This window comes from Arachis stenosperma, chromosome 10, assembly GCF_014773155.1.
Source record: "Arachis stenosperma cultivar V10309 chromosome 10, arast.V10309.gnm1.PFL2, whole genome shotgun sequence".
Classification (NCBI taxonomy): Eukaryota; Viridiplantae; Streptophyta; class Magnoliopsida; order Fabales; family Fabaceae; genus Arachis; species Arachis stenosperma.
In genome coordinates this window covers 953,215-979,572 of record NC_080386.1, presented here as the reverse complement: position 1 = coordinate 979,572, position 26,358 = coordinate 953,215, and the positions used below count along the sequence as shown (strand labels likewise).

General features: G+C 36.0%; 3 protein-coding genes and 2 pseudogenes across 7 annotated transcripts; 3 read left to right on the top strand and 2 right to left on the bottom strand.

Annotated features, from left to right (window-relative positions):
- Positions 1-2,069: 2,069 nt before the first annotated feature.
- Positions 2,070-4,270, top strand: LOC130955361 (alcohol dehydrogenase 1-like; annotated as a pseudogene).
- Positions 4,271-4,589: 319 nt separating this feature from the next.
- Positions 4,590-10,915, bottom strand: LOC130955369 (protein TRACHEARY ELEMENT DIFFERENTIATION-RELATED 6-like). The gene is made up of 2 exons (XM_057882207.1): positions 10,875-10,915; positions 4,590-5,049 (listed from the first exon to the last, which is right to left on the bottom strand). Exons 1-2 carry the CDS (start codon positions 10,913-10,915, stop codon positions 4,590-4,592), a joined length of 501 nt encoding a protein of 166 aa, XP_057738190.1.
- On the top strand, positions 9,281-15,383 carry LOC130955786 (vacuolar protein sorting-associated protein 45 homolog). Of its 5 annotated transcripts, none has more exons than XM_057882753.1 (14): positions 9,281-9,648; positions 10,804-11,073; positions 11,250-11,451; positions 11,605-11,684; positions 11,880-12,107; positions 12,431-12,556; positions 12,670-12,750; positions 12,849-12,990; positions 13,110-13,288; positions 13,881-14,036; positions 14,351-14,458; positions 14,548-14,669; positions 14,792-14,923; positions 15,128-15,383. In XM_057882753.1, exons 2-14 carry the CDS (start codon positions 10,984-10,986, stop codon positions 15,186-15,188), a joined length of 1,707 nt encoding a protein of 568 aa, XP_057738736.1. In that variant the 5' UTR covers positions 9,281-9,648; positions 10,804-10,983; the 3' UTR covers positions 15,189-15,383. The 5 variants fall into 5 exon arrangements, with proteins under 5 accessions (XP_057738736.1, XP_057738733.1, XP_057738735.1 ...); XM_057882750.1 differs by having other exon boundaries at positions 10,738-11,073; XM_057882752.1 differs by having other exon boundaries at positions 10,723-11,073.
- A 1,230-nt stretch (positions 15,384-16,613) lies between these two features.
- Positions 16,614-19,345, bottom strand: LOC130955368 (uncharacterized; annotated as a pseudogene).
- An 803-nt stretch (positions 19,346-20,148) lies between these two features.
- Positions 20,149-21,524, top strand: LOC130955367 (uncharacterized). Its single transcript, XM_057882206.1, has 3 exons — positions 20,149-20,192; positions 20,306-21,205; positions 21,305-21,524. Exons 1-3 carry the CDS (start codon positions 20,149-20,151, stop codon positions 21,522-21,524), a joined length of 1,164 nt encoding a protein of 387 aa, XP_057738189.1.
- The last annotated feature ends 4,834 nt before the right edge of the window (positions 21,525-26,358 follow it).

Below are 26,358 nucleotides of genomic sequence, written 5' to 3'. Positions count from 1 at the left end.
CCTGACCGTGATCATCATACCATATCATGATCATCACAATGCATGTTATATATTATAGCCATCCATGTTATTGGGACATTTTCTATTATTCTATGTATATAATAATTTGATAGCAATTTTGTGTGTATGCTTAACATTATTGTTTTATAATGGTGCATATGTTATCTAAGTTAATCCAAGTAATGGAGGTCAAAATTGAGGTTATAGAGCTTCATAACAAGGGACAAGACATATGGGATTAAAATTAGACAACAAATAACAACACACTAAGATAGAGGGTTTGGTGTTAATATTGTTAGAGAGGTTTTGGAAGCAAATAAGAGAAGAGAATTTCGTTCCACTGTTCCACATATCAGGAACACCAGGGAGACACCAATGGCTGCAATCAGGAACAGATGGATTGTCACTCCAAGTTCCCACATGACCATCACTCCTATAAGAACTCATTGGTGTTACATGCAAAACTGTTACTGGAACACTCATGTTCTTCACAACCCTATTGATCATATCTGATATAGGGCTTCTCTTCCATGGATTCCTACTCACTTTGCATGCATTGTGGTTCTTTCCACTGCCATCAAAATATAAACACCACTTACTTGCATTCTTGCCAAAATGAAAAATAAGTAATGAACGGAAAAACACTCTTGTTCTATTCATGTTGACTGAATTCTCCACCCAAGATGCTCAGGTGTGAAGGGCTGTGTTATAAGCAGAATTGATTGTCATTCCAAGTTTCACTGAGCTACCAACCTGAAAGTACCAACCCCTGTCTGAAGATCATGTTAGCACCAAATTATTCTAGAATCTCACACTATGAAATCACACGGCTAATGCAAAAGGACTTGAACTAACAATTAATGGAAGTAATGAATGATTCTAACATGAAGTACATTCAATTCAAGGTTTTGGTTATTCATTATCAAATTATTTCCATGCTGTTCACATTTACCTTGATCCTGTACATAGAGACCTCAAAACAAAAATCACCAGTCTGGTTCTAATCTATCATCTGTCTGCCCCAAGTGACCTAAGAGAAATAAGAACATAACAATCTTCTAATTTGAGGCAAAACACTAGACTTTGAGTGAAAATCTAGGTTCTCATCTACAGTTACTGAATGACCTTTTGAAATGGGACATGGTATGGTGAAGGTTATTTTTCAATGGAGAGTGAAAATTACTCTTTTTACAATAGAGAAAAAAAGTAAAAAATTTAACTACAATCTTCACTCTTCACCAAAGAAATTTTCTTTTGCAATAAGCCTTTCTACATTATTGACAAAAATCATCATAGGGCATTCATTTAAAAGTTTCTCAAATCCTAAGCAGAATTGTTTTAGAAACAAAAAACCTTGCTAGATTTACAAGAGTAAAAACCTAAATTGGTTTTCAAGGAACTCCAACTGGGATACTTTGCTCCAAAAGACAATTATTACTCTAGAAGTCCTCAAGAATTACTTTATCAAACAGATTGGTCCCTCCGTTGTTTTGAAAGGAGACTAAGTTGTCTTATAAATATTTTTTTAACTAAATTATCTCATAATAAAATTGTTAAGAGACATGTTCGATCTGAAATTTGTTGGGAATAATTTGGGTGTTTACTCATTTTATAAGCTTCCAAGAATACTATCTATCTCCTTGGAACTCATTTAGTAACAAACTGGCAACTATAGCATGAATTCTCCAAGGAAGAAAATCAATCACAAATGCAATGCAAATTGCAATGAATCACATATAAACAAAAACAAAACAAAACATGCCATGGAGTAAATCAAATCTTCAATTTATGAACCTATAACTTGGAAAAATTAAGTTACTAGTTACTTACATGTCAAAAAGCTTAGTCCTTGTCCACCAATGACCTGAATTGAATATTAGAACATCTGAATCAATCCACTCATGGCTAATATCATCAATCTTGTCCAATCTCAATGTTGTCTTAATCCTTTGGGGTGAATGCTTAGGCACAGAACCAGGCCTCACAAGGAACACTGATCGATAAAAATCAATCCTCAAATCGAAAGTACTAAACCTCACACCAAGAAACCTAATCTGTTTGAAGATTCTCTACACCTCACTTTGCCACACCGATGTTTACTTCTGGGAAGCCAAGGTTTGAAATTTATATAGTGATGTAGCTTGATCACAAGTTGACTAGGGAATAGGGATTACTTTATGATTGTTTCTTCATTTCTCAAATTTTTTTTCTTTGTTATTATTATTATTATAGCTATGATGATATGATTATTTTATGCATCCCAAGAGTTTAATATGTTTCTATCTCTTTTCCCAATTTCAGGGCCAGACTCCATTATTTCCTCGGATATTTGGTCATGAAGCTGGAGGGTATGTCTATTCTCATCTGTTTTTTAAACTGAGTGTCATAAGAATTGAATCCCTCAGCATAAACTTCTTTGTATTAAGTTCTGTGATTCTTTACCATGTACATTGGTTCATTCATTATACAACATTATATCAAACAAGATTAAGAAAGTTAAAGAACAATGATATTGGTAATGGTGCAGGATTGTGGAGAGTGTAGGAGAGGGAGTGACTCATCTGAAACCAGGTGACCATGCCCTCCCTGTGTTCACCGCAGAGTGTGGCGAATGCCCTCACTGCAAGTCGGAGGAGAGCAACATGTGTGACCTTCTCAGGATCAACACTGACAGGGGTGTCATGATCCATGATCAAGAATCAAAATTCTCCATTAAGGAAAAACCAATTTACCACTTTGTTGGGACCTCCACATTCAGTGAATACACTGTGGTTCATGCTGGATGTGTTGCAAAGATCAACCCTGAAGCACCACTTGACAAAGTTTGTGTTCTCAGCTGTGGAATCTGCACAGGTTTGCAACATCATCCTAGATTAGTATATTTCCTCACATTTTGTTTGTTGGTGATTCTCTTCTCTGACAATTCAGTTTCATTTTCATGTTTTGTAGGTCTTGGTGCCACTATCAATGTTGCAAAACCAAAACCTGGTTCTTCTGTTTCTGTTTTTGGACTCGGAGCTGTTGGTCTTGCTGTATGTTACCCTCTATTTTTCTTTGCATTGCAGTTTTTATAGCTATGGATCAAGGGCATTAGTGAGTAGTGACTCTTGTTCTTTTTTCAATCCAAATTTTAGTCTGCTGAAGGGGCAAGGATTTCTGGTGCATCAAGAATCATTGGGGTTGATTTAGTTTCCAGCCGATTCGAATTAGGTATAATGCCATTCTCTTTGAATCAAATGTAATAGATGACTAAGCATAGAATAAATTGAGCAAGTTTCCCAAAACTACAAATTGTATTCACTTACTAATGGTATTTTCTCATTTTACTATTGTTGGCAGCCAAGAAGTTTGGGGTTAATGAATTTGTGAACCCAAAAGATCATAACAAACCTGTACAAGAGGTTAGTTCATTCTAAGTTTTTCTCCATAATTATTTATACTTTCATGGAAGAAAGACTAAGATGTTAATGTTGCTCAACAGGTAATTGCTGAAATGACCAATGGAGGTGTGGATCGTTCTGTTGAATGTACTGGCAGCATCCAAGCTATAATCTCAGCATTTGAATGTGTCCATGATGTAATTGAATCAGAACTTGTTCTTTTTTTAATTTGTTGCTATAATGTTGTTATGATAAGTTATTTACTAATACTGAAACTTAAATATTCTCTTCCCTTTTCAGGGTTGGGGTGTTGCTGTTCTTGTTGGTGTGCCAAGCAAAGATGATGCTTTCAAAAGTCATCCTACGAACTTCTTGAATGAGAGGACTCTCAAGGGTACCTTCTATGGTAACTACAAACCCCAAACCGATCTTCCTAATGTTGTGGAGAAGTACATGAGAGGGGTAAGCTTTTTATACTAAACTCTTCATTGTAGTCTTAACAAGTTGATATGTTTTTTTATTCATGTTGCTAATGGATCCCTTCATTGGTTATAATTCAGGAGTTGGAACTTGAGAAATTCATCACTCACACTGTTCCGTTCTCAGAGATTAACAAGGCTTTTGATTTGATGCTGAAAGGAGAGTCCATCAGGTGCATCATTCGGATGGATGAATAAGCTTAACAGTGAGGAAATTGTCCCTGATAGGGGACGGTTCTCTTTCAGAGAAAAAGAAAAAGAAAAAAACAAAAATAAACGTCTTTTGTAATCCCTTTTAAAAGTTATCGAGTTTGTGGAGTTTGATTTTGAATGTAGAGAATGAATGATAGGCCTTTTCCTACTGCCATTGTGTAGTTTCTGTTTCTGATAAATAAAAATATTGTTGTCAAATTCTTGTTCTTGTCACATTTTTAGCATTTCTTTTATCTCAGTGATATAGTTGCATGTCTGAATTCTTAGTTCCCAAATTGGCATGTTAATGTTGATGTGTGATAAAATGCAACCGTTTATGGTCTTATCAACATAGGATTTTATACATAATACAGCATCAACATGTTGAGAATTCGTCAATTTTTACAAGGAGGATATCATTGAAAGAAGAAAAAAAAAACAGCTTTAAGTGTGAAAGATTAAGATCAATAATAACACACAAATCTTTCAATGAAGTCTTTTATTTTCAAGCTTTCTGCTGATGATCATGATCAGGGCTTCAAGGATCATTGCCTTCATTGGCAGTTGATGATTGTTTTTCCTGCAAAGCATGACCAAATTCCTCATTCTTGATGATTTCTTCGTCAATGTGGACATCATCGTCAACTGATAGCACCACCACTTGCTCACCACAAGGGCCAGGCACAATGGCTTCAGTGAAATGCCTGTGCTCATCAAAATGGATGATATCAGTTTCTTGTTTCTTCTTCTTCATCTTCTTGATCAGGCAAAACAGAGCAAAAGCCAGCACTGAAAGGAACAAAAGGCCTCCAAAGGATACAAACACAATCACTATGATAGTTGGGTGGTGTTGGAACTGGGTATGGTGGTGGAAGCACAGGGTGGTGCGGTGATGGTGGTGGAGGAGTGAAACAATGTGAGGGTGGCGGTGGCGGATAGTTGAAAGGGTGGGATGGTGATGGAGGAGGGAACTGAGGGAAGTTGAAATGAATATTTGGCTGAGAAGATGCCATCAATTGATGAATATTTTTCAGAATGTTTTTATCTGATCTTATGTTCTTTTCTGATGTTATGGCTTAATTGAATTTATATAGCAAGAACTTTGGGGTACGGATGCATTACAATAATAACTTGGATCTCATTCTGAAAGGATTGGTTGCAGTGAAAAACACTTATGACTTAGCTTATTTTGCTTCTCCACATTCTTCTCTGTTTTTTATGTATTGGCCAAGACGTGTAAGAAACATTTTTCTGTAACTCTTTTACAAGAAAATCATCATTTCTCAGAAGACATATTCATGCCACCTTTGATATGTGCAATATTTGGTATTTGAAATGTGTGTAAAACACTTGAATTCAGAACATTTCTAGATTTATCACTGACTTATTATCTTATTCTACATTTTGCTTTACACTTTGAAGAAAACAAGATATATTGAACGGGATTAATTATTCCGTTTATATTACTTGCAAGCTATCAATTTATAATCCAACAAATTGCAAAAGATCTGATAGACTTCATTTTGTCTGAATTTATTCTAGTTGATAATAATGACTGATGACACTAACAGAGTTTCGAGATTAGAGTATAAAAATGAAGTAATAGAGGCCGTTCAGGTTTGATTCTTTAATATTTTGACATATAGGGCTTGTTTGGGTGAGTTTCTAAAAAAAGATCTTTTTTCGAGTTATCTTTTTTTAAAAGATCTTATAGAGAAGTAAAAGTAATTTTATGTTTGGATATCTCATGTAAAAAGGTCTTTTTATCTATCAATTATGTTTGGGTATAACAATATAAAAGTACTTTTTTGTTTATTTATTACATGAAAAACATCTTTTTTTTAAGGAAAAAAGATCTTTTAAAAAAAAGATGTAAATTACAGCTTCTCAAAAAAGATCTTTTTTTGATTTTACTAGTGCTTTTACTTTTACTACTAAAAATTTGCCAAACACGTTAAAAAATAAAAAAAGATCTTTTTTCATTGAAAAAGATCTTTTTTTAACAAAATAATGGCGCCCAAACATGCACATAGTATCAGTAGTAATACTTTATGAGAATCACTTAACTAAAATAAATTTTTTGTGAAATAAGTCACCATAATCAATTCTACAGACATAAAACCAAAAAAATTTGATTCCGATACATATCTGATAACCCTTTAAAATGGCAATAACACTCAAATACCACCACAATTACAAAATCTTTGTAATCTAACGCTTATATTTGAAATCAAATTAAATTATTTTAACATCAAGACGGGTATCAAAATTATATGATCACAAAGACATTTTACCAATCAAGAAAATTGAAGCTGAGTCGCTATACTAAATAATAACAAAAGATTTTAATTATTAAAAATTATTTAATTTATCGTGTTTATTTTAGAAAAATATATATTACTAATATTTTTGTAAAAAATATTTTAACAATCACCATCACTAATACTAATATCATTCGACGAAGAACACACACCTCGCAAAATTATAAGGAAAAATAAGTATACACAAATGGAAGACCCTAATTCCGATAGAGTTTACAAAGAAAGTTGTAGAAAGAGGACACTAAAAAAATCTAAAAGTAAATATTTGAGGAGACAATGTGCATGTTTGAGCGTCATTATTTTGTTAAAAAAATATCGTTTTTCAATGAAAAAAGATCTTTTTTATTTTTTAACGTATTTGGCAAATTTCTAGTAGTAAAAGTAAAAGCACCAGTAAAATAAAAAAAGATCTTTTTTGAGAAGTTGTAATTTACATATTTTTTTAAAAGATCTTTTTTCCTTAAAAAAAAGATGTTTTTCATGTAATAAATAAACAAAAAAGTACTTTTATATTGTTATGCCCAAACATAATTGATAAATAAAAAGACCTTTTTACATAAGATATCCAAACATAAAATTACTTTTATTTTTCTATAAGATCTTTTAAAAAAAGATAATTCGAAAAAAGATCTTTTCTTAAAAGCTCACCTAAACAAGCCCAATCTCTCTAACAACATACAAGAGAAAGAAGGAATAACAAGATAAACACGGAAAGAAGAAATAAAAATATAGCTTTCTATAATAATGTTCTGAAAATCGGTTTGAACCGGTCGATCGAACCGGTCGAATCAAAAACCGTTAGTAAATACGGTTTGGACCAATGTTCTGAAAATCGGTTCGAATCGGCTGGTCGAACTGGTCGAACCGTGAACTGGAAGCTAAAATGGTTCGAACAATGAAAAAAACCGTAAAATTTAAGAATCGGAATTAAATCGGTGAACCGGCCGGTAATCGGTCGGTCGAACCGAACCGTTACCCGGCCGGTTTTTGAGCACAGCAGCAAAACGCTGCCGTTTGGAGCTCTGGAAAAGTTTAACCCTAAATGGCTAAAACAATGTGATGAACGGCAACGCTGAGGGAGCGAGGGTAGTCTTCTTCTTCTCTGTTCTCTTTCTCTCTTCTGATTTTCTGAAAGTGAGATCTCAAATCTGAATCCCTAATGCGGTAATGCCTTCGCCCTTCCCATTTCACAGTTCAGCTTCACCAATCACCATTCTCATCGTTCATCAAGGTTCAGACTTCAGAGAGAAGGAGAGAACGCCATCACTCTCACCGGCGCACACGGCCACACGGCAGTGAGCTCCGCCGCGAAGTGAGCTCCGTCACCACTCGAGTCGGCGTCGCTGTCTGTCTCCCACTCTCCCACTCTCCGTCACCACTCGACTCCGCGTTGAAGCCTGAAGGTTCCTTTCGAGCTCTGAGAGAAAGCCTTCGAGTTCCAGGTAATTGAAATTTTAGTTATGAACTTATTATTGTTCATTGAGTAGCTGTGATGAACTCTGAATACTGTGATACTGTGATACTTTGATGAACTCTGAAAACTGTGATGAACTCTGAAATCTGAATACTGTGAAGTGTGAATACTGTGATGAACTCTGAGTCTCTGATGCTGTGATGAAATCTGATATTGTGAACTCTGTTCATTGAGTAGCTCTTTGATTTTGTGACATGATGAACTCTGAATTCTGAAACTGTGAACTTTGATTTTCTGAACTCATTTTGTGAACTGAATTTTGATTTTGTGATATGATTTTGTGAAATCTGATTTTGTTAACTCTGATTCTGTGACATGATTTTGTGAAGTCTGATCTTGTAAACTCTGATTTTGTGACATGGTTTTGTGATCTTTGATTTTGTGACACTGTGAACTGCTAGATTGTGATGAAAGTCATGAAACTGTGAACTCTGTGAACTGTGATGAAAGTCATGAAACTGTGATGAAATATGAACTGATTTTGTGAACAAAGAATTTTTTGAACCTGAGATGTTGTACTTGTTCAGAGTGTTAAGAGTGCGGCATTCCACAACATGATGATCAAGTGTTACAGTTACAAAAATAATAAGAACAAGTTTTGAAATAATGCTTCTCATTTTCTCAGTGTAGAACAGAGTGAGGACTAAGAGAAAATTAAAATTGTGGTTGGATCGACAAATTAAAGATAAGAATGGCTACATTATATTATGTTCAGTTCTTCAATTCATTGAGTCTTCTTTTTTAATTGTGTGCCAGTTGTTGTTGAGCATCTCCATTTATTTATTTGCACTTGTGACATTTATTTTATAAGAAATTGTACCACTAGTTTTGAATTTTGTAAGAATAATTAATGTAGTGGAAATGAAGGTTTGATTGTTGTTGAGCATCTCCATTTATTTATTTGCACTTGTGACAATTCAATGAGGCAAATCTGCAGCAAATTATGGAGGATTTTGATGATTGATGACAAACTTGGATCGTTTTGATGCTGCTATGTTATGTTTGATTGGTTGTTTGTTGACTTTTGAACTTTGAATTTGTATTTGAATGAGATTATAACATTTGGTTTATGTAGTACTTTTAATTTGAATGATATTTTAAAGTTTAGATTAGACTATAATTATATTTTCATGTGCTTATTTATATTTTAATTATTATTTTATTATAAAACGGTTTTTACGGTTCAACCACGGTCAAACCGGTTGAACTTATGAACCAGTGAACCAGTACCCAAAACGGTTCGATGACCGGTTCGGTTTTCAGAACCTTGGTTTGGACAATAAACAAAACCGTCCAATTTAAAAACCGAAGTTAGACAGTCAAACCGGCCGGGAACCGGTCGGTCGAACCGAACTGTGACCCGGCCGGTTTTTGAATTTTGCCAAAAAAGTTAAAAACGCGTTTTGCAGCTTGGCCCCCAAATGGAACCCTAAGACTGTTTCACCCAGACACCCACACTGCACACACCCACTCTCGAGCCTCCCCTCCCTTCATTCTCACCTCTCGCTCTCACGGTCTCACCACGTTCAGTCTCCCCCGCGAGCTTCCGGCGCAACCTCCGTCCAGCCACCGCCGCTGTCGCAAGGTCCGTGGAAGTCACTCACCTGCACAGACCCGTGGTGCCAGCTTTCCGTTCGCCCAACAAGCTTTCTTTTCAGCCGTCAAAATCGCAGCCACCGCCAGCGCCAGTTGCCGTCGCGAGTGTCTTCCTGCCGGCGCCAGCTCTGTTCGACCCTTCCACCCCAGCCACTGTTCCTGTCGCCGCCAGCTCTGCATTCTTCTCTGTCTTCCACTAACCCTAGGTATAAACCTAATTTGTTGTAATAATAATTGTTGAAGTATGATTAATTGTTGGTTCTCACTTCTAAACCTTGCTGTTATTACTTGAAGTATGATTAATTGTTGGTTCTACATCATTTCATTCAGCAACACCATTCGTATACGGGTCAACACCCATTTGAAGCATTATTAAATGATTTTTTTGAGATTCTGCTGGAATATTTATTTTTTTTTGGATTCTGTTAGTGCTACTCAGATTGAAATTTAAATCATTAATTAGCTCTGCTCCTGTGGTGTATTATACTGTTCTCTTATTCTGGATTGAATCATTGAATAATTAGTTTATTTATTTCAGTTAATCTTTGTTAAAATAACGCTGATTTAGTTCATTGCTTAACCTTGTTAACCTTGCTTTAGTTCTCAAGTTGCTTGCTGCTTCAATTTAAAGGGATTGTGAATTTTGGTTTAAGCTGTTATTGAAGTTTCCTTCGTTTGGGTGTTCTTCAATTTCCCAGTGAAACTTAGCCTTTGATTCTTTAAGCATACACGTTCAAGTTATTGTTCTCAACAATGCTGATTCTTAGATATTTCTTTCTTTGTTGCTTTGTTTTAAATATTCCTATAGGTGTTGTGTTGTTGCTGTGTTTTAAATGTTCCTTTGATTCTTTGTTGTGTTGTTGCTGTGTTGTTTTTCTTTTTACTTGAATGTTTGTATTGATTAGCTGTCTGAGGACCTGCACACCGACTTGCATTCTTGCAATAAAGCTTTCCATGTTAAAACTTTTTGGCATACAAAATGAATGTGGTTTGATAATTTCTAATTGATCCTTTTTTTTGCTATTAATCATTGTGCTGAACTTGTTAAAATTGGTTTGAAAACTGTTAATTTATCTTGTTAAAATTATGTTTGAAAATTTTGTTAATCTTAGTTAAATATAGTTGATTTTTGTTAATCTTGGTGTGTTTATTTATATTTTATTTATTATTTTATTATAAATTGAACCACGGTTGAACCGGTTGGACCAATAAACCAGCGAACCAATCACTAGAACGGTTCGATGACCGGTTCGGTTTTCAGAACCTTTACTTTTTACTAGTTGCAATGCTGCCAGTGCAATGAAAATTTGGGATCAACAGCATTACTCGGCAATTAACTACGCCTGAAACGGTGCATTTAGAATCGAAGGCTTAAGACTCGTCGTCTTTGGTCCTTAGTGGTGGTGGATCTGAAATTCTGCAACCCCTCTACCAGATTTGCAACCCTTTGGCGAATTCAACAGTGTTAATCATCTTCGATTATAATCTCTCCACTGAGACTTAGATCGATCCATATTATTCGAGTCGCCACTACAAAAAAAATGGTGCTCACGTCCTCTGCACGTGACTACGTCAACCGCATGCTGCAGGACATCTCTGGCATGAAGGTCCTAATCCTCGATCCCCAAACGGTACGCACCACGATCTCAACGAATCAATTCATTTTCTCTGATATAATTCTTCATTCATTGTTTCAATTATGATATTGGCGTTCATTTTTCCATATGATTGTAAACTCGTAAATATGTGTTGCTGGTTATGGTGTTGAGCTACAACATGGATGTGAAATGTGAAATTGATGGTGTAGGTGAGTATTGTGAGCGTTGTGTATTCACAGTCAGAGCTTCTTCAAAAGGAAGTGTTCTTGGTGGAGTTGGTGGATTCCATAACCAAGTCGAAGGAGCTTATGTCGCATCTCAAGGCTGTTTACTTCCTTCGCCCTACGACGGAGAACATCCAGCATTTGCGCCGCCAGCTCGCCGCTCCTAGATTTGGGGAGTATCACCTATGTAGGTCTTTTAAATCTTTACAGATGCTGTAGTATATATAAAGCAAGCCCTATTTAGGAATTCCGTTTTGTATATTTTCCCTAGTTGAAGTGATAATTTTTTTTTCTCATATTGATTCGAAGACACTTTGTGAATGCATTCTGAAATTTACAGTTTTCTCCAACATATTGAAGGACACTCAGATTCACATACTTGCTGATTCAGATGAACATGAAGCTGTCCAGCAAGTTCAGGTAACTGCTTTTGCTTGCGCTGTAAACATGGGAACTTTTCTATCTATCCGTTTTATGATGATGGATGATTGCACACGTTCTTGTGCTGGAACCCTTGAACCCCCCATCTCTTTTTGTAGTAAATATGTGATCTCAAATGCTAGGATTTGTATTGCGAAGTTTAATTCTGATGTAGTTTTTGTTACGATCATTCAGGAGTTCTACGCAGACTTTGTTGCAGTTGATCCTTATCATTTCACTTTGCACATCCCTTCAAGTTATATTTATATGCTCCCAGCTGTGGTGGATCCTTCAACACTGCAACGCTTCTGTGATCGGGTTGTTGATGGTGTAGCAGCTGTCTTTTTGGCATTAAAACGGAGACCAGTTATTAGATATCAAAGGACGTCTGACATTGCCAAAAGAATAGCACACGAAGCAAATGTGAGTAGAATTTTTGACATAAATATGTAGTCACTTTTTCTCAGTAGATAATATATATTATTTGTTATTTTTCTGTTTATGTTAGACAATCTTATGCATTTTAACTTTTGCATGTTTTTAAGGTGCGTTTGCATGTGTTTTTATTATTTTTTCTTTTTTAATTTTCATTTTTCTGAACTCACCATGCATATCTCTAGGCATACTTTTGCCACAGATGTAGCCATCTTATTGTTGTTTTATCTGGCAATATGTGTATCCCTATGTGTTATAATTTATCATGCATATGTAGTAAATACTAATTTACATTAATGGGCTTCAAACAGAAACTGATGTACCAAGAAGAAAGTGGTCTTTTTGATTTTAGGCGAACAGAAGTTTCACCACTGTTGTTGGTGCTTGACAGGAGAGATGATCCTGTAACCCCATTGCTCAATCAATGGACCTATCAGGTATCTATGGGATTAATGCTATAGTCAGTGCTTACTGACAATCTTACAGCTTAGCTATCTAATAGTTTGTTTATTCATAAAGTAATTCTTGTTTGTGGCCTTATACTTTCCAGGCTATGGTTCATGAATTGATAGGAATCCAAGACAACAAGGTGGACTTGAAATCCATTGATAAATTTTCAAAGGATCAGGAGGTTAGAGAGACTTTTATGCTGTTTAATCACGTTAGCAATATCTTCGAGTTTAGATTTTATACAAATTGAAAGAAATATTGTGCTATTTGCTGTTGCAGGAGGTTGTGTTGTCGTCGGAACAAGATTCATTTTTCAAAGCCAACATGTATGAGAATTTTGGAGATATAGGTATGAATATCAAGCGGCTGGTTGATGAATTTCAGCAAGTGTCAAAGAGCAACCAGAACATCCAAACGATAGGTTTGTACTTATAATTGTCTCATATTTCAGAATAATAAAATTCTTTCTGCTATTACACCTATTTTTATACATGGCAGCATAGTATGTAATTAATTGATTTATGGTTTGACTCTTGTCAGAGGACATGGCCAAATTTGTTGACAATTATCCCGAGTACAGAAAAATGCATGGGAATGTGTCAAAGCATGTGACTTTGGTAACAGAAATGAGCAAGATAGTACAACAGCGAAAACTTATGACAATTTCACAAACAGAACAGGAACTGGCTTGCAATGGAGGACAAGGGGCTGCATTTGAGGTATGTATTAATGATTAGCAAAATTTCCTTTGCTTTTGCTCAAACTTCAAGAGTTATTGGGTGATGGTCTAATGTATTCTCTCTCACTCAAAGAAAAGGTTCTTTGGAGATGAAAAAAGGGGGATATTCTTTTTGAGCGGTGCTGGCGGTGCAATGTTTTTTAATTTATTTTAAGCTCTAAATATTAATGCATGTTTCTTTGTATGGTTATGATAAATTATAAAATTCAACTATAGTAGTTTGCTCATTTCAGTGCTACCATTCATCTCAAAGGATATTTTATCTTGTAATTATTCTGTTCGTTGCCTTAATAAGCTTCATATTGTTTTCATGGAGAGTTGATTTGTTAATGGGGTAAAAATTTATTCTGTTGAGGTACATCGTTCTGCAATCGGGGACTCCTTTCCCTTGGCCAACAACCCATGCTTACACTAGCAGATTACAAGATACATAAAGCAATTTTTTTAGTGTCTTATTATCTTCCCCCAATATTTTTTCTCGATGTTTCTAATTGTTATCATATGTACTGGCAATGGCTTTGGAGTTTAGACTAACAAAAGTGACAATTTCTGTTTCAATGTACTATCTTCAGGCAGTGACAAATCTACTAAATGATGATAGCATATCAGATGTGGACCGGCTGCGTTTAGTCATGCTATATGCTTTGCGATATGAGAAGGATAGCCCTGTTCAGTTAATGCAGCTTTTCAACAAACTGGCTTCCCGATCTGCCAAGTATAAATCTGGGGTAAATTAATCTATGATGTTGCTTTCTTCTTGAATCCTTTTATCCTCAGGCATGATTGCCTGTCCTTAATCTTTTAGTGGATGTTGTCCATGTTTTAAACTTTGGAGAAGTAGTGTGTTTGGTAAAGTCAATTTTGGGTCCTATTGTCATTTTATATCCTTGGTTTTGGATTCCAGAGAATAGAAATATATGTTAACTAGATTAAATTGCGAAGAACTGCAAATAGATGGAAAGTACCTCTTTACAAATAAATAATGTGGCTATGCATGCCTGCAATAGTTGCTGATATCGATATTTTGTTTTTGAGACAACAGCTCGTCCAGTTTCTTTTAAAGCAAGCAGGTGTTGACAAGAGAACTGGTGATCTTTTTGGAAATCGAGATCTAATGAATATTGCCCGTAATATGGCCCGTGGGTTGAAGGTATGCACAGAAGTATTATGATTACCATGCCCTATCTTTGATAGATTAAGTTCAACTCTAAACAACTTCTGTTTTGAGATTTGCTGCAGGGTGTTGAGAATGTGTATACCCAGCACCAACCCCTTCTTTTCCAAACCATGGAAAGCATAGTCAAAGGACGGCTGAGAGATGTGGACTACCCATTTGTTGGAAATCACTTTCAACAAGGAAGGTTTGTTGCTATTAAATCTAGCAGTTGTATTTTCTTTGTGAATTTCTAGAAGTCACACACAATAGAATTGTGGAATAGTATGAGTTTTTATATTTAATGATTACATGACAATTGACATGCAGGCCACAAGAAGTAATCATCTTCATTGTTGGTGGGACAACTTATGAGGAGTCAAGATGTGTTGTTCTACAAAATGCCAGCAATCCTGGAATTCGGTTTATACTTGGTGGCTCTTCTGTACTCAATTCTAAGAGGTATAATGAAGTGAATAAAATAGTTTTGATTCAACTAGTGGTCATTTCATGTTTAGTGTATTCCAAGTGGGCTTTCAATTTGATGTCCAATGCCAATAATTTTGAGTTGATAGTTCCAGTTTTGTTCTTGTATTGATTGACTACAAAACTTGTTAGTGTTCTGGATTTCTTAGCTATAGTCGTGTGTTTTATTTGAATTTGCAGGTTTATTAGGGACCTGGAAGAAGCTCAAAGGGTAGCTCGTTCGAACACCAGCATTGTTTGAAATCCATCCTGGCACAATTTGCATTTTAATATGTTTTTGTTTTGTTGTTTCAATTATTTGAAACTATAAAATTAGGATTAATTGAATTCTAAAATTTGATTAATTTAAAAGGATATTTTTGTCTAATCAAATAAAGGAAAGATGTTCAAGATTTTTTATAAAATTAAATAAAAAATATATTTTATTTTAATCTAATTGAAGGGGTGTATTAGTAAAAGTGGTGATATAATATATATTTAAAAAAAAATTAAATACTGATGTAAAAAATAAATTTCACGTGACTTGTTATTACTTATCCGTATTTTAAATATATCGGTACGTATGAATTTATCATTGTACCGGAGCAAACACCGTGATTAATTTAGTAGTTCATGAACATGTAATCGGAAGAAAGATACGCAAACATGATTTAATATTAGGTATGCCAATTCAGTTGTTAAAACATCACTTGACAGCAAAAAGAAAAATATTAGAAGAGGGGAAGAACTATAAAAAATGGAAGTGACAACTCAGCCATTTACAATTCAATTTGAATATGTATAGTAATAATATAAGCTTACATAGTTACATATAATTTAAAGTTAGCGTAAAATTTTTATATATAAATAATTTCAGTGTAAAACACAAGAATATTTAATTATTTTAGTATTTTACATTGTTATGATGGTATTGACATTTTGTAAAGTATTTTTTTAAAAACAAATTTTAGGAAATTAACTATAGCATAAGTCAACTCAATTATCTCTTTTTTGTTTTTAATTTTAAAATTTCACAAAATAGGGATAATAAGGAGTTGTTTTATTTTTTTATGTAACTAGTATGTTTTTCAACCAGTTGACTATAATTTGTTATACCAAGTTAGTTCCATAACAGAATCTTTTTTGAATTATCAAAAGTGACGTTTTGTAAAAACCCACAACAATGTATAACGCATAATTTAAGTCATCTTTAAAAAATTCACCACTTATATTCCTATATATAAAAATTTTTTCTTATGTTTACAATATTTTTCTGTTGCTTTGATTTTTAGTTAATTTTTTCCCTTCTCGCCACTGAAAAGGTTATATCATAAGAAACAAAAGAAATTACAAAAACCAAACACATATTTTAAGAAATGTTTATAGTGGTTAAACACATTTTTAAAATATTTATGTTGACCAAAACTTTAACAATGTAAATTAAAAAAAAAAAAACATAACTAAAACGGATCAAAATCCAAAAAAGAGTTATATGGGTCAGAACTAAAGTGATCTATCATAATAAACAGAAATTTGAAACCTAGGGTATAGAGAGAGAAAGGAATAAATCATGGAGAAAATTGATTCTGCCAAGTATAGAATAAAGATTAGAACGCAGTGCATTACCCAATGGATGGAGTCATAAATTAAGGAATGGAATAATATATATAATATATATCCCCCTGCTTTCAGTTTGTTTATTAATTCCATAATACAGTATATATCTCTTCACCAGTTTTGTAATTTACCATCCACAAAAGGGAAATTACAATCCAGTGAAAAGACCTCAAACTTGTCAAGTTTCAAAAATTCAAAAATTTAACAAATATGGATCTATGTGTGAACTGTTCCCCTAATTATCTACACAGACTTGCACATGAAGATGGAGATGCCATTAACACTTTTTTTGGGGGGAATAATTAATTTAAATATCATAGTGCAACCGTACTAAACGTAATGAATCAAAGGGAGTGTTTAAACGCCATTCTCTTTGTTTCTTATTCAGTCGTCTTCATTTCCCTCTGTTGACTCTCACATCAGCTATACCCCACGTGCAACACTTAGTTTCCATGTCAAAGGATTCAAGCCTGAAGACCCCATCACCTTCTGCAGATGAATTATCAGAATCATTAACAATGGAGTAATTCACATACATAGGCCGGTCCTTGAATCGATCCAGGTCGGTTGGAATCCGAACTATTCTTTCAACACCTGGAGAAGACACCTAAAGTAACACAAAGCCAGATTTGTTAAGATAATAATCATAGAACCAACGAACAAGAAACTTTGATTAAGCCACTAGTGGAACTAATATGATAACATAGGGCTTCAAGTTGTGATTGTGATAGTCTCGCATTATATATATTCAACATAGAACAAACTGCTAGTAAGTTAGTTGAAATGGTACCTCCAAACTCAAATTTTCAGGAACAAATTTGGCAATCTCTGCTTCATCCAATTTTGTTCTGTAGGTTGTAGAAAAGGCTTCAATATCTTCCATTGTTGGGGAGCCAGACCTAACGTATATGGAAATCAGACCTCAGCAGTTAAGAATGTAGCACTATAATAGCAAAGCTCAGCACAAGATGAAAAGGAAATGGTAATTCAAGCACACATTGCATCGGGGAGGAAAAATATTATCAAAATATTGATATAAGTGCAAGTCCAATGATAAGCCCAATCTCCAAAAAAAAAGGGGGCAAAAAAATTCATTGATTGAGCAATCAGCAGTGTGCAAATAGCATTAGCTGATTTAACAATGAAGTGAAAAGTCCTTTATGGGTGATTAAATTCTATTAGAAGGGAAGGTACAAAAAGGCAATATTATGTGTGATTCACGTTCTCTACCCTCCTTAAATTATAGAGGTTCAAGTCTTTCCATTTTTTGCTGGGGGTAGTAATATTAAAACTAATAAATTGCATTCAACATTCCTTTCTCTTTGTGACGCACTTTACAGATGAAATTACATTAATGACCCCACATCTATCCAGCCTAAATGAGATTTAATCTACACATTATCTTTTGGTACATCAATGGCAGTTAAGTTTTAAACCTATGATTTCATTTTCACACCAACTATCCAAACCCCTCATCACTAACCCACTTCTAGTGGCCAAGTCTAACACACTTATTTCAGTATACTTGATATAAACAAAGGAAATAACCCTCAGAATAAATATAAATGACGGCAGAAAAACACTTAAAAGATCAATAAACATGAATGACACACTAAAGGGGAAAGCGTTATATATAACTCATAAATTTCACCAATGGCCATGTATCCATTGATCATTGAAATTTCTGGCAATGCATAGTTATATCACTAATATAGCTATATGCATTGTTTCAAAAACAAAGTTACTGTCTCATTTTTTCTTTAGGGATTATCCAGCCTAGTATATCTAATCTAATCATGCAATTAAACATAGGTTCAGAACTTCCCTAAACAACAATAACATGAAATAAAACTAAGATTCATATAAAAACCACTAAATAATAAAACCAACCATCCATTTTTACTATTTTAGGAAGTTCAGCCAAATGTGAATCAAGAATTATACATTCTACAAACTAGGAAACTTAGGCAACTAAATTCAAGACAGCTTAAACTACAAAGTTCTCCTCAGCATTTTGCCTCTTGTCTACTGTAAAACAAAACAATATAGATAGATAGCAAGTTAGCCAACTTTGGAGTAATGTGTTATGTTACTAACTTGTTGGTAAGCCTTTCAATGCGCACTAGAATGGTGGAATTGACCAAAGTCTTAAAGGCATAAATTTGCAGGTCACCATCAAAAGAGGCAGTAACTTCTTTAGCAATGGCTAGTGCCTTCTTATCCCACCATGTCCCAGCAAGGGAGATTCCACCACCTGCTCCGCCATCACCAACCTTCAAAATTGAAAATAAAAAACCATAATCATCCCAAAGATAAAAATAAACATGAAATTGAATTATTATCTTATTTTTCCTATCAATAAAACAATACAAAATGGAAATTCCGAAAGAACTTACATAGACTACGGCATCGCCATCTTCATACTCCTCCTCTTCTTCATCCTCACCAGCACCGACATCAACATCGTCACCGTCATCAACAATAACATCATCATCATCATCCAGTTCAGCTTCTGGGAAACGGAATTAAAGAAATAAAAACTTTCGTCAGAAAACACCATTCAATAACGTAAAGAGAGAAAGAAAGAAGGTGTATGTATATACCAAATTCAAATTCGTCAAGGAGTTCGTCATCTTCTTCTTCGTCGTCGAAGGATACTTCTTGGAGGAGAGAAGGTTCTAGAAGCGGCTCAGAATCTGAGGTTCTCTTGGCGCGCAAAGCAAGGGGCTTTCTGGGAATATTACATAGAAATGTGCAAAAGTGGGAAGAGAATTCGGTCGTTGTAGTGAAAAATGGTAACAGTGAGGGTGTCAAGTTCGAAGTTTAATCAAATCCATTATTGAGGGTTTTTCAGAAGCTGCACTTCAGTTCAGCGAGTTCGTGTGTGAAGCTTCAAATGCAAAAGCTCAATTGCTGTTGCCGCTTGCTACTTTGAGTTGATAATGCGATGTTACTTACACTCATTGAAACGACGTCGTCTGTAGTCTTTACATTCTTTTTGGTCACTTGTTTTGGGCCTGCATTTTTGCAATGGGTAACCGTGACGGGCTGAAGCCCATACCAGAAATTGTTGTATTGCCTTTTCAAAAAAAACTGTGTTAATGACAAAAAAACTGTTAATTGTCTGAAAATATCATTAAGAAAAAAAATTATTTGGTAAGGTTGCTTTTAGAGTTTTAGTAACTATAAAATAAATTGAAATATTTAGCTCGCTTTAAGTGTCAGGGTTTGATTTTAATTGTGTATACAGAAATTTATTGATCAATAATAAATTTTTAAATAAAATTTAAATTTGTGATAGATTAATTAGGGCAATGTACTTAAATAAATTAAAGGAGAGAAAGCTTTACGTGCATGTCCTTTTTTATTATTATGTAATCCGTGGGAGCTAACCACGGTTTCCTATTTACATGTAAATCGTGCCAGCTTGCAACGGTTTATGAAGGAGAAGCTTTGAAGGTAAACCGTGGTAGGTCACCACGGTTTAGGAAGGCAGAAATATGACCAAAAAATCCTATAACCAATCACGGTTTATGAAGGGTTTTTTAAACTCGTAAACGCTTATAGGCTGCCAAGGTTTATGAGGAGAAGAATTCTATATATATATGAGCGAGAGTGAAACTGCGGAAGAGATCATTATCACACAATGGCAAGTGAGGAATAGAGTTTTCTTGTCTTAGTGTATTGCTCTGGGAAAATTAAAAGAAGCAAAAAATATGGTGTGAAATTCACTGACAGAGAACCATTGAGTGTATTCATCAGTTCATCAAGCACTTTGTCAGATGTAAAGAACAACATCTTGCAGAAGTTTGGGGTATTTGGGAGCAAGTGTGTGAAGAAGCTATTCTACAAGATTCCCATCGCAGTTGTCTCGACCGGTGTTAAGTATGATACGTTTGTGCTAGCGGATGATGAAGATATTAGGGTTCTGTTTCATTGTATTAGGAGTTTTTCGGAGGTTAGAATACACGAGCTGTATGCGAAGTTGGAGGTTGGTGTCGATAGTTTTGGGGCATCAGCTCCAGTTCATAGCTCGACTGCCGCAGGTGGTGCGTCTAGTTCGATGCCTGCGGCCGAACCATCTGTTCCGCAGGTCGCATCCCCTTCCTTCGCGGCTGATTTAGATCGAACGGAGGCAGTTGGTTCTGTACCGTTGGAGAATCCTGGGGTCTGGCAGCAGGCATTTGAGGCGGATACCGATGGTGGCATGATTCATGATGTTCAAGGTTTCGGGGAACCTGATCGAGTAGATAATGCAATGCGGGACGATGACTCTGGCCAGGAGCCTGTAGATATCATTGGGGACAGCGATGATGACACAGGTGCCAATCCACATGCACATCATGGGCCTTCAAGTTCTGGCACACACCAGTACCCTCCACACTTCTCCACTCTAAACTTGGAGGCTCTAGGTCAACAGGCGGACGGAGATGCTACAATTGGGGGTTCTTCTACAGAATTTCAGATTGGACAATCATTCCAGAATAAAGATGAAGTTGTTCTGAGTGTAAAGGACTATAGCATCCATCGAGGTGTTGAGTACAGAGTCTTGGAATCGGATCATCTGAAGTATCATGGAAAATGCAAGGAGTTTGGCAAGGGTTGTAGTTGGTTAATTCGCATATCGCTTCGTGCACGAAAGGGCACTTGGGAGGTTAGGAGGTACAACGGTCCGCACACTTGCTTGGCGACCTCTATTTCCAGTGATCACCGTTAGCTTGATTACCACGTTATCTGTGCGAGAATTTTTCCATTGGTTAGGACGGATGCTGCGGTTACGGTAAATGTCTTACAACAAGCAACAGAAGCTGATTATGGGTTCAGGCCTAGTTATAGGAAGGTTTGGATGGTAAAACAGAAGGCAGTAGCACAAATATATGGAGATTGGGAAGAGTCGTATGTCGAGTTGCCACGTTGGATGCTAGGGGTACAGTCGACCATGGCTGGGACAGTCACTGTGTTGAAGACCTCTCCTGTTTGACTTGGGGATCAGGTCGATGAGTCAACAGTGTACTTTCATCGTCTTTTCTGGACATTTTCACCCTGCATAGAGGCCTTCCGGCAGTGCAAGCCCCTCGTGAGTATTGACGGTACCCACTTGTATGGCAAGTATGAAGGCACGTTACTGTTGGCTAGCACAGGATGGGAACTCGAACATCCTCCCGATAGCCTTCGCCCTTGTGGAGGGAGAAAATACGGAGTCATGGTCATTCTTCTTGTCCAACCTACGATCGTATGTGACGCCACAGGAGGGTATCCTTGTTATCTCTGACATGCATAATGGCATCAAGGCTGCACTTGAGGCACCCGAGAATGGTTGGCTGCCTCCACGTGCTTTTCGAGCATACTGTATTCGTCATGTGGCAGTGAATTTTAGCCTTAGCTTCAAGGGTAAAGATGCAAGGAGGATGTTGGTGAATGCTGCCTACACAAAAACTGAAGCAGAGTTTTATTACTGGTTTGACATCATGCGAACTGAGAATCCGGCCATGTGTGACTGGGCCATCCAGATGGAGTATGACAAGTGGACCCAACACGAGGATAGCGGTAGACGGTTTGGGCACATGACAACCAACATTAGTGAATGTGTGCCTATACGCTGACGCCGATCCACTCGCCTGTTGTCCGGTCTGTCGGGAACCTGCATCCTGGGAGGTGCCTACGACGACCCTCTGTGACGAGCCTCCTCAGTCAAAATAATCGGCCTAGGATCATGAAATGCAACATCTGGGGATAGGAATCTATGGGCCACACGGCACCACCAGTCCAAGTGCTCAGCTGATGGACCGGGGTCAGCTACTCGATCGACCGGTATGACTGAATCAACCCGGTTCTTCCAATGCAAATGCCACTCCTGATAATATTTGGGGAACCATGGATCTCCACCCCATCCATCCTTCGCATGGAGCCAATCTATGTTCAGAGCCAATTGAGGGAGATACTGAACACCGTCGAACTGCGGTACCACCCTATCCACCTGATGCCACTCAATCGCAGCAAAATATATCAGGCTAGTGACCGCCGTCCATAGCCTACGGTGCTCGTCAACTAGTATCTCCGGATGAACAACAGCAGCAACCTCGGGAGAAGAATAAGGCTTCCACACGAACTGTATCGGGGAAGGTAACGTTAGGTAAGACCATAAGAGTAAACATGAACGACTACTTGTAAGAGCAATAACTACACGACTCACATCATGGACACGCAATCTATCCAAAGAAAGGCGTGCAGACACCACTCTTTGATCCCCTGCATTGTTTCGTGGTAGATATGTAGCCCACCTACAAGTTTCATTGAAAGCATGTCATAACGAACAACAACACATGAAATTGAACAAGTTATGGATCGAAAATAATAAACCGTACCTGGATGCAAGCGGAAACCCAAACACATCAAAACCACTAGGCCTCAAACTGGGAAACCTCCAGAAAATCCAAGACTGTAGAAGCTGTAGTGGCCCGGCCAAGTTAACAACGCTTTTGTTTGTCCTACGACAAAGACATCTATACAACCAGGCCAGTGTCGCCGAGTCCCAGCTATATCTACCCAAGTCATCCATCGGTGTCAAATAAGGCAACCAGCAAAGGTGATCCCGGTTTGCATTCTTGTCCGCAAACAGTTGAGAGGACAACAACATCAGAATATAAGCACGTGCGTATATACGCACGGTCTCTTCACTCGCGTCTGCTGGGAGAACCCGAAACCTCTCATGGAACCATGTGTAGCACACCGTCATCTGCTTGACTTTATTTTGCGACGGTAACTCGCCAAACAACTCACGAAACCACACCCATGCGGGTCTTTCGTTCTCCATTAGATTCTCAAAGTCAGTCAGGCACCCACTAACGGCCTCTCCATCAATGGGCAAACCCAGCTGATATGCCACATCTTGCAAAGTGATGGTGCACTCCCCAAATGGCATGTGAAAGGTGTGGGTTTCAGGACTACTGACTGTTCAGCCTAGCGAGGTGATACAAGCCAGCGGTCTCCAGATACGGTATAATCCAGTCGTGTAAAGGCATATTCTGTTGTCTCTTGACACCGCTAATAACCCTAATAGGCTGCGAAATGTGGGTAAAAAAATCTTCAACATACAACCAATACTAATAACAGCAAATATAATTTAAAAAACTTATTATACACCCACATTGGTTTTCTATTTTTACTAATAATAGTGATCAAAATAACAAAACAATGGCAATAATAATAACGACAATAACAATAGTTACTAACAAGGATAAGAATAACATTAATATGAATAATAATAACTCTAATCCTAATAATAAAAAAAATAAACAATAATAACAATACTAATAGGAATAATAATACTAACAACTCCCACTAATAATTGTAACACCCTAACCTTTAGCACGTCATGATCGTACCAAAAGTAAGGAGTTACTAACCTATTCTCCTTATTTACTATTTAATATTGAGCCTTTAGGTCGATATCGCGTTTCAGTTTATAAGAAAATACCAGAAAAAATTATTTGTAGTAATTACAATCACACAATTATTAATAATAATAAGTGCTATACAAATAAATTCAATATAAAACTCAAATACAATACATATCCCTCTGGATAAAATAAAACTTAAAGCAACAAGGGCGAGGGAACTCTATAAAAATAACAGGAATCACAAGTAAATCTACTAGTCGTCTGCATCTTCTAACTGAATCTTCGAACCTGTGTCACTGAAAGGGTGAAAGATTTTGGGGTGAGAACAAACCACACGTTCTCAATAGGGAATGGGAATGCCGTAAAAGTAATGAATTTAATACAAATAATTAACTTTACTTAATAAAACTATTTTCTCCTTTTTAAAACCTTTGGAAATACTTCTTACTCTTACCTCATATACTCAATTACTTTTTTCTTTATTTTCGAACTAAAAACAAAGCCCAATTCTCAGTCACCTCAATACACCAACTAATAGCACAAGAAACAGATCAACACACAAACAAATTGCAATAAGACAAACAAGTCAAGCAGCACAATCACAAAGAAAATATAACAAGCAAACACAACCAAATATAAATGTGCAAACAACATGATGCATGTGTATTCCTAATGCAGGCCATGAGCTCATGTGTCGTTGCCTACCCGCTCCCGACATTACCCGGGCACAAGTCCCAGATATGGCTTTCTAGATGCATACAGTGTGCTTATAAGTCGTACGGCCAGGCCGCATACAGTGTGACTTTAAGTCGTACGGCTAGGCCGCATACAGTGTGACTTTCCAAATCAATAAGCGTACATCTGGAAAACAGTTCTCAGTGTGTGGGCGTCCCCACTTTACATTTGGCACTAAGGCCCAAACAATGTCACATCTGCTCTCCTGTGGCAGACGCTTCATTAATTAATATATTTTTTAAATCCTTGTTCTCTGTTCTCCTGTGGCAGAGATTCTTTTTCTTAATAAACCGAGCTCAAATCTTTAATTAAAACAAAATCTCTCCTTAAAAGATTGGGTTTAAAACATTATATTTTCCTTAATAAATCAAACTTTAAGATAGAGTAAATATTTTCTTAACTAAATATATTTTAAATAATTTAATTTTCCAAAACCAAATCTTTTAAAATAACTTTTCAAATAAAACCTCAGATTTTATAAAATTTTGGCAGCACTTCCCCTAAAACTCGGGGTTAGCCACCCTTTTTCGGGTCCCAACTGAACCATTTTCACCTCTTTTCAATCAGGAAATCAAATACATATTCATCAAATTCAGTCAATTCAAACAATCATAAATTATTTACAAATACCCACTAGACTTCCATGGCATTCATAACTTAAAAAACAGTTAATTTCAAAATAAAATTCCCTACTTCCGTACGAAATCAAAACAACAGAAGCTCCGGAGAAACTTTCTGATCGAGCTGCTGAAGGAGAAAGCGTCAGAAATCGTCTGTGCTTCCTAAAACTCCAGTTAGCCGAACTCAAGGGACAGGAGAGCTACGTCGCCATCGACTTCCACCGATCAAAAGTGACGCCAATACGTAGAGGAGAAAGATACAAACATTTTTACCGGACTGGATTTTTAATTGGAGTTATGAATTACAAAAAATCGAACTTGAAAACTCTAAAAAAATTCACGGTTTCTCCTTTCTCTTTCTCGGTTCTTCCTCTCATGCCTTACCGAAAAATAATGCATGCAAGGATGATAGGTATTGCTAAATCACTATTGTAGGAGAAAATATACCATATGAAGAAGTCTAGGTGTCATTAGTTATTAAAAGAAATGATTAGGTGTCATGCTTAGGTTATACATATACATATAAGCATGTTTCTTTCTTTTTTTTTTGTCCCTTGGTTTCGGTGGAAGAAAGAAAAGAAAATGGGATTCATATAGTGATTCAAGTGCATGTGTTCCTATTTATATATATATATATATATATATATATATATATATATATATATATATATATATATATATATATATATATATATAACAATTCAAGTTTAACTTTCTTTTTTTCCTTGATTCCATTTAATGGCTTCGGCCAATCTTTCTAATTTTCTTTCTTTTTCTAGTAAACTTTAATAATAATAATAATAATAATAATAATAATAATAATAATAATAATAATAATAATAATAATTTAAAATATAATAAAATTTAATTTTAAAAATTCAGGTGTTATATCTTATCCACCTTACAAAAATTTTCGTCCTCGAAAATTGATATAAGATGAAAAAGATTCATATCAACTCCATTTTCAAAAATATCGAAGAAAAGAAATAGAGAGGTGTGGCATGTTCAGTTTGCAAATGTGAAAGAAACCATATCTGATGAAAGAAGTTTGAAACAAAAA

What these genes read in the sequence shown, in the direction of transcription:
- LOC130955369 (XM_057882207.1), bottom strand. Translation starts at nt 10,915, where the DNA reads ATGATTAACACTGTTGAATTCGCCAAAGGGTTGCAAATCTG. An exon ending in GCCAAAGGGTTGCAAATCTG is followed by an intron (nt 5,050 to 10,874) that starts GTAGAGGGGTTG and finishes GCATCTTCTCAG; the next exon opens with CCAAATATTCATTTCAACTT.
- LOC130955786 (XM_057882753.1), top strand. Translation starts at nt 10,984, where the DNA reads ATGGTGCTCACGTCCTCTGCACGTGACTACGTCAACCGCATGCTGCAG. An exon ending in ATATGGCCCGTGGGTTGAAG is followed by an intron (nt 14,459 to 14,547) that starts GTATGCACAGAA and finishes GATTTGCTGCAG; the next exon opens with GGTGTTGAGAATGTGTATAC. An exon ending in TCTGTACTCAATTCTAAGAG is followed by an intron (nt 14,924 to 15,127) that starts GTATAATGAAGT and finishes TTGAATTTGCAG; the next exon opens with GTTTATTAGGGACCTGGAAG.
- LOC130955367 (XM_057882206.1), top strand. Translation starts at nt 20,149, where the DNA reads ATGAGCGAGAGTGAAACTGCGGAAGAGATCATTATCACACAATG. An exon ending in GAGATCATTATCACACAATG is followed by an intron (nt 20,193 to 20,305) that starts GCAAGTGAGGAA and finishes TGTATTCATCAG; the next exon opens with TTCATCAAGCACTTTGTCAG. An exon ending in GGCACTTGGGAGGTTAGGAG is followed by an intron (nt 21,206 to 21,304) that starts GTACAACGGTCC and finishes TCCATTGGTTAG; the next exon opens with GACGGATGCTGCGGTTACGG.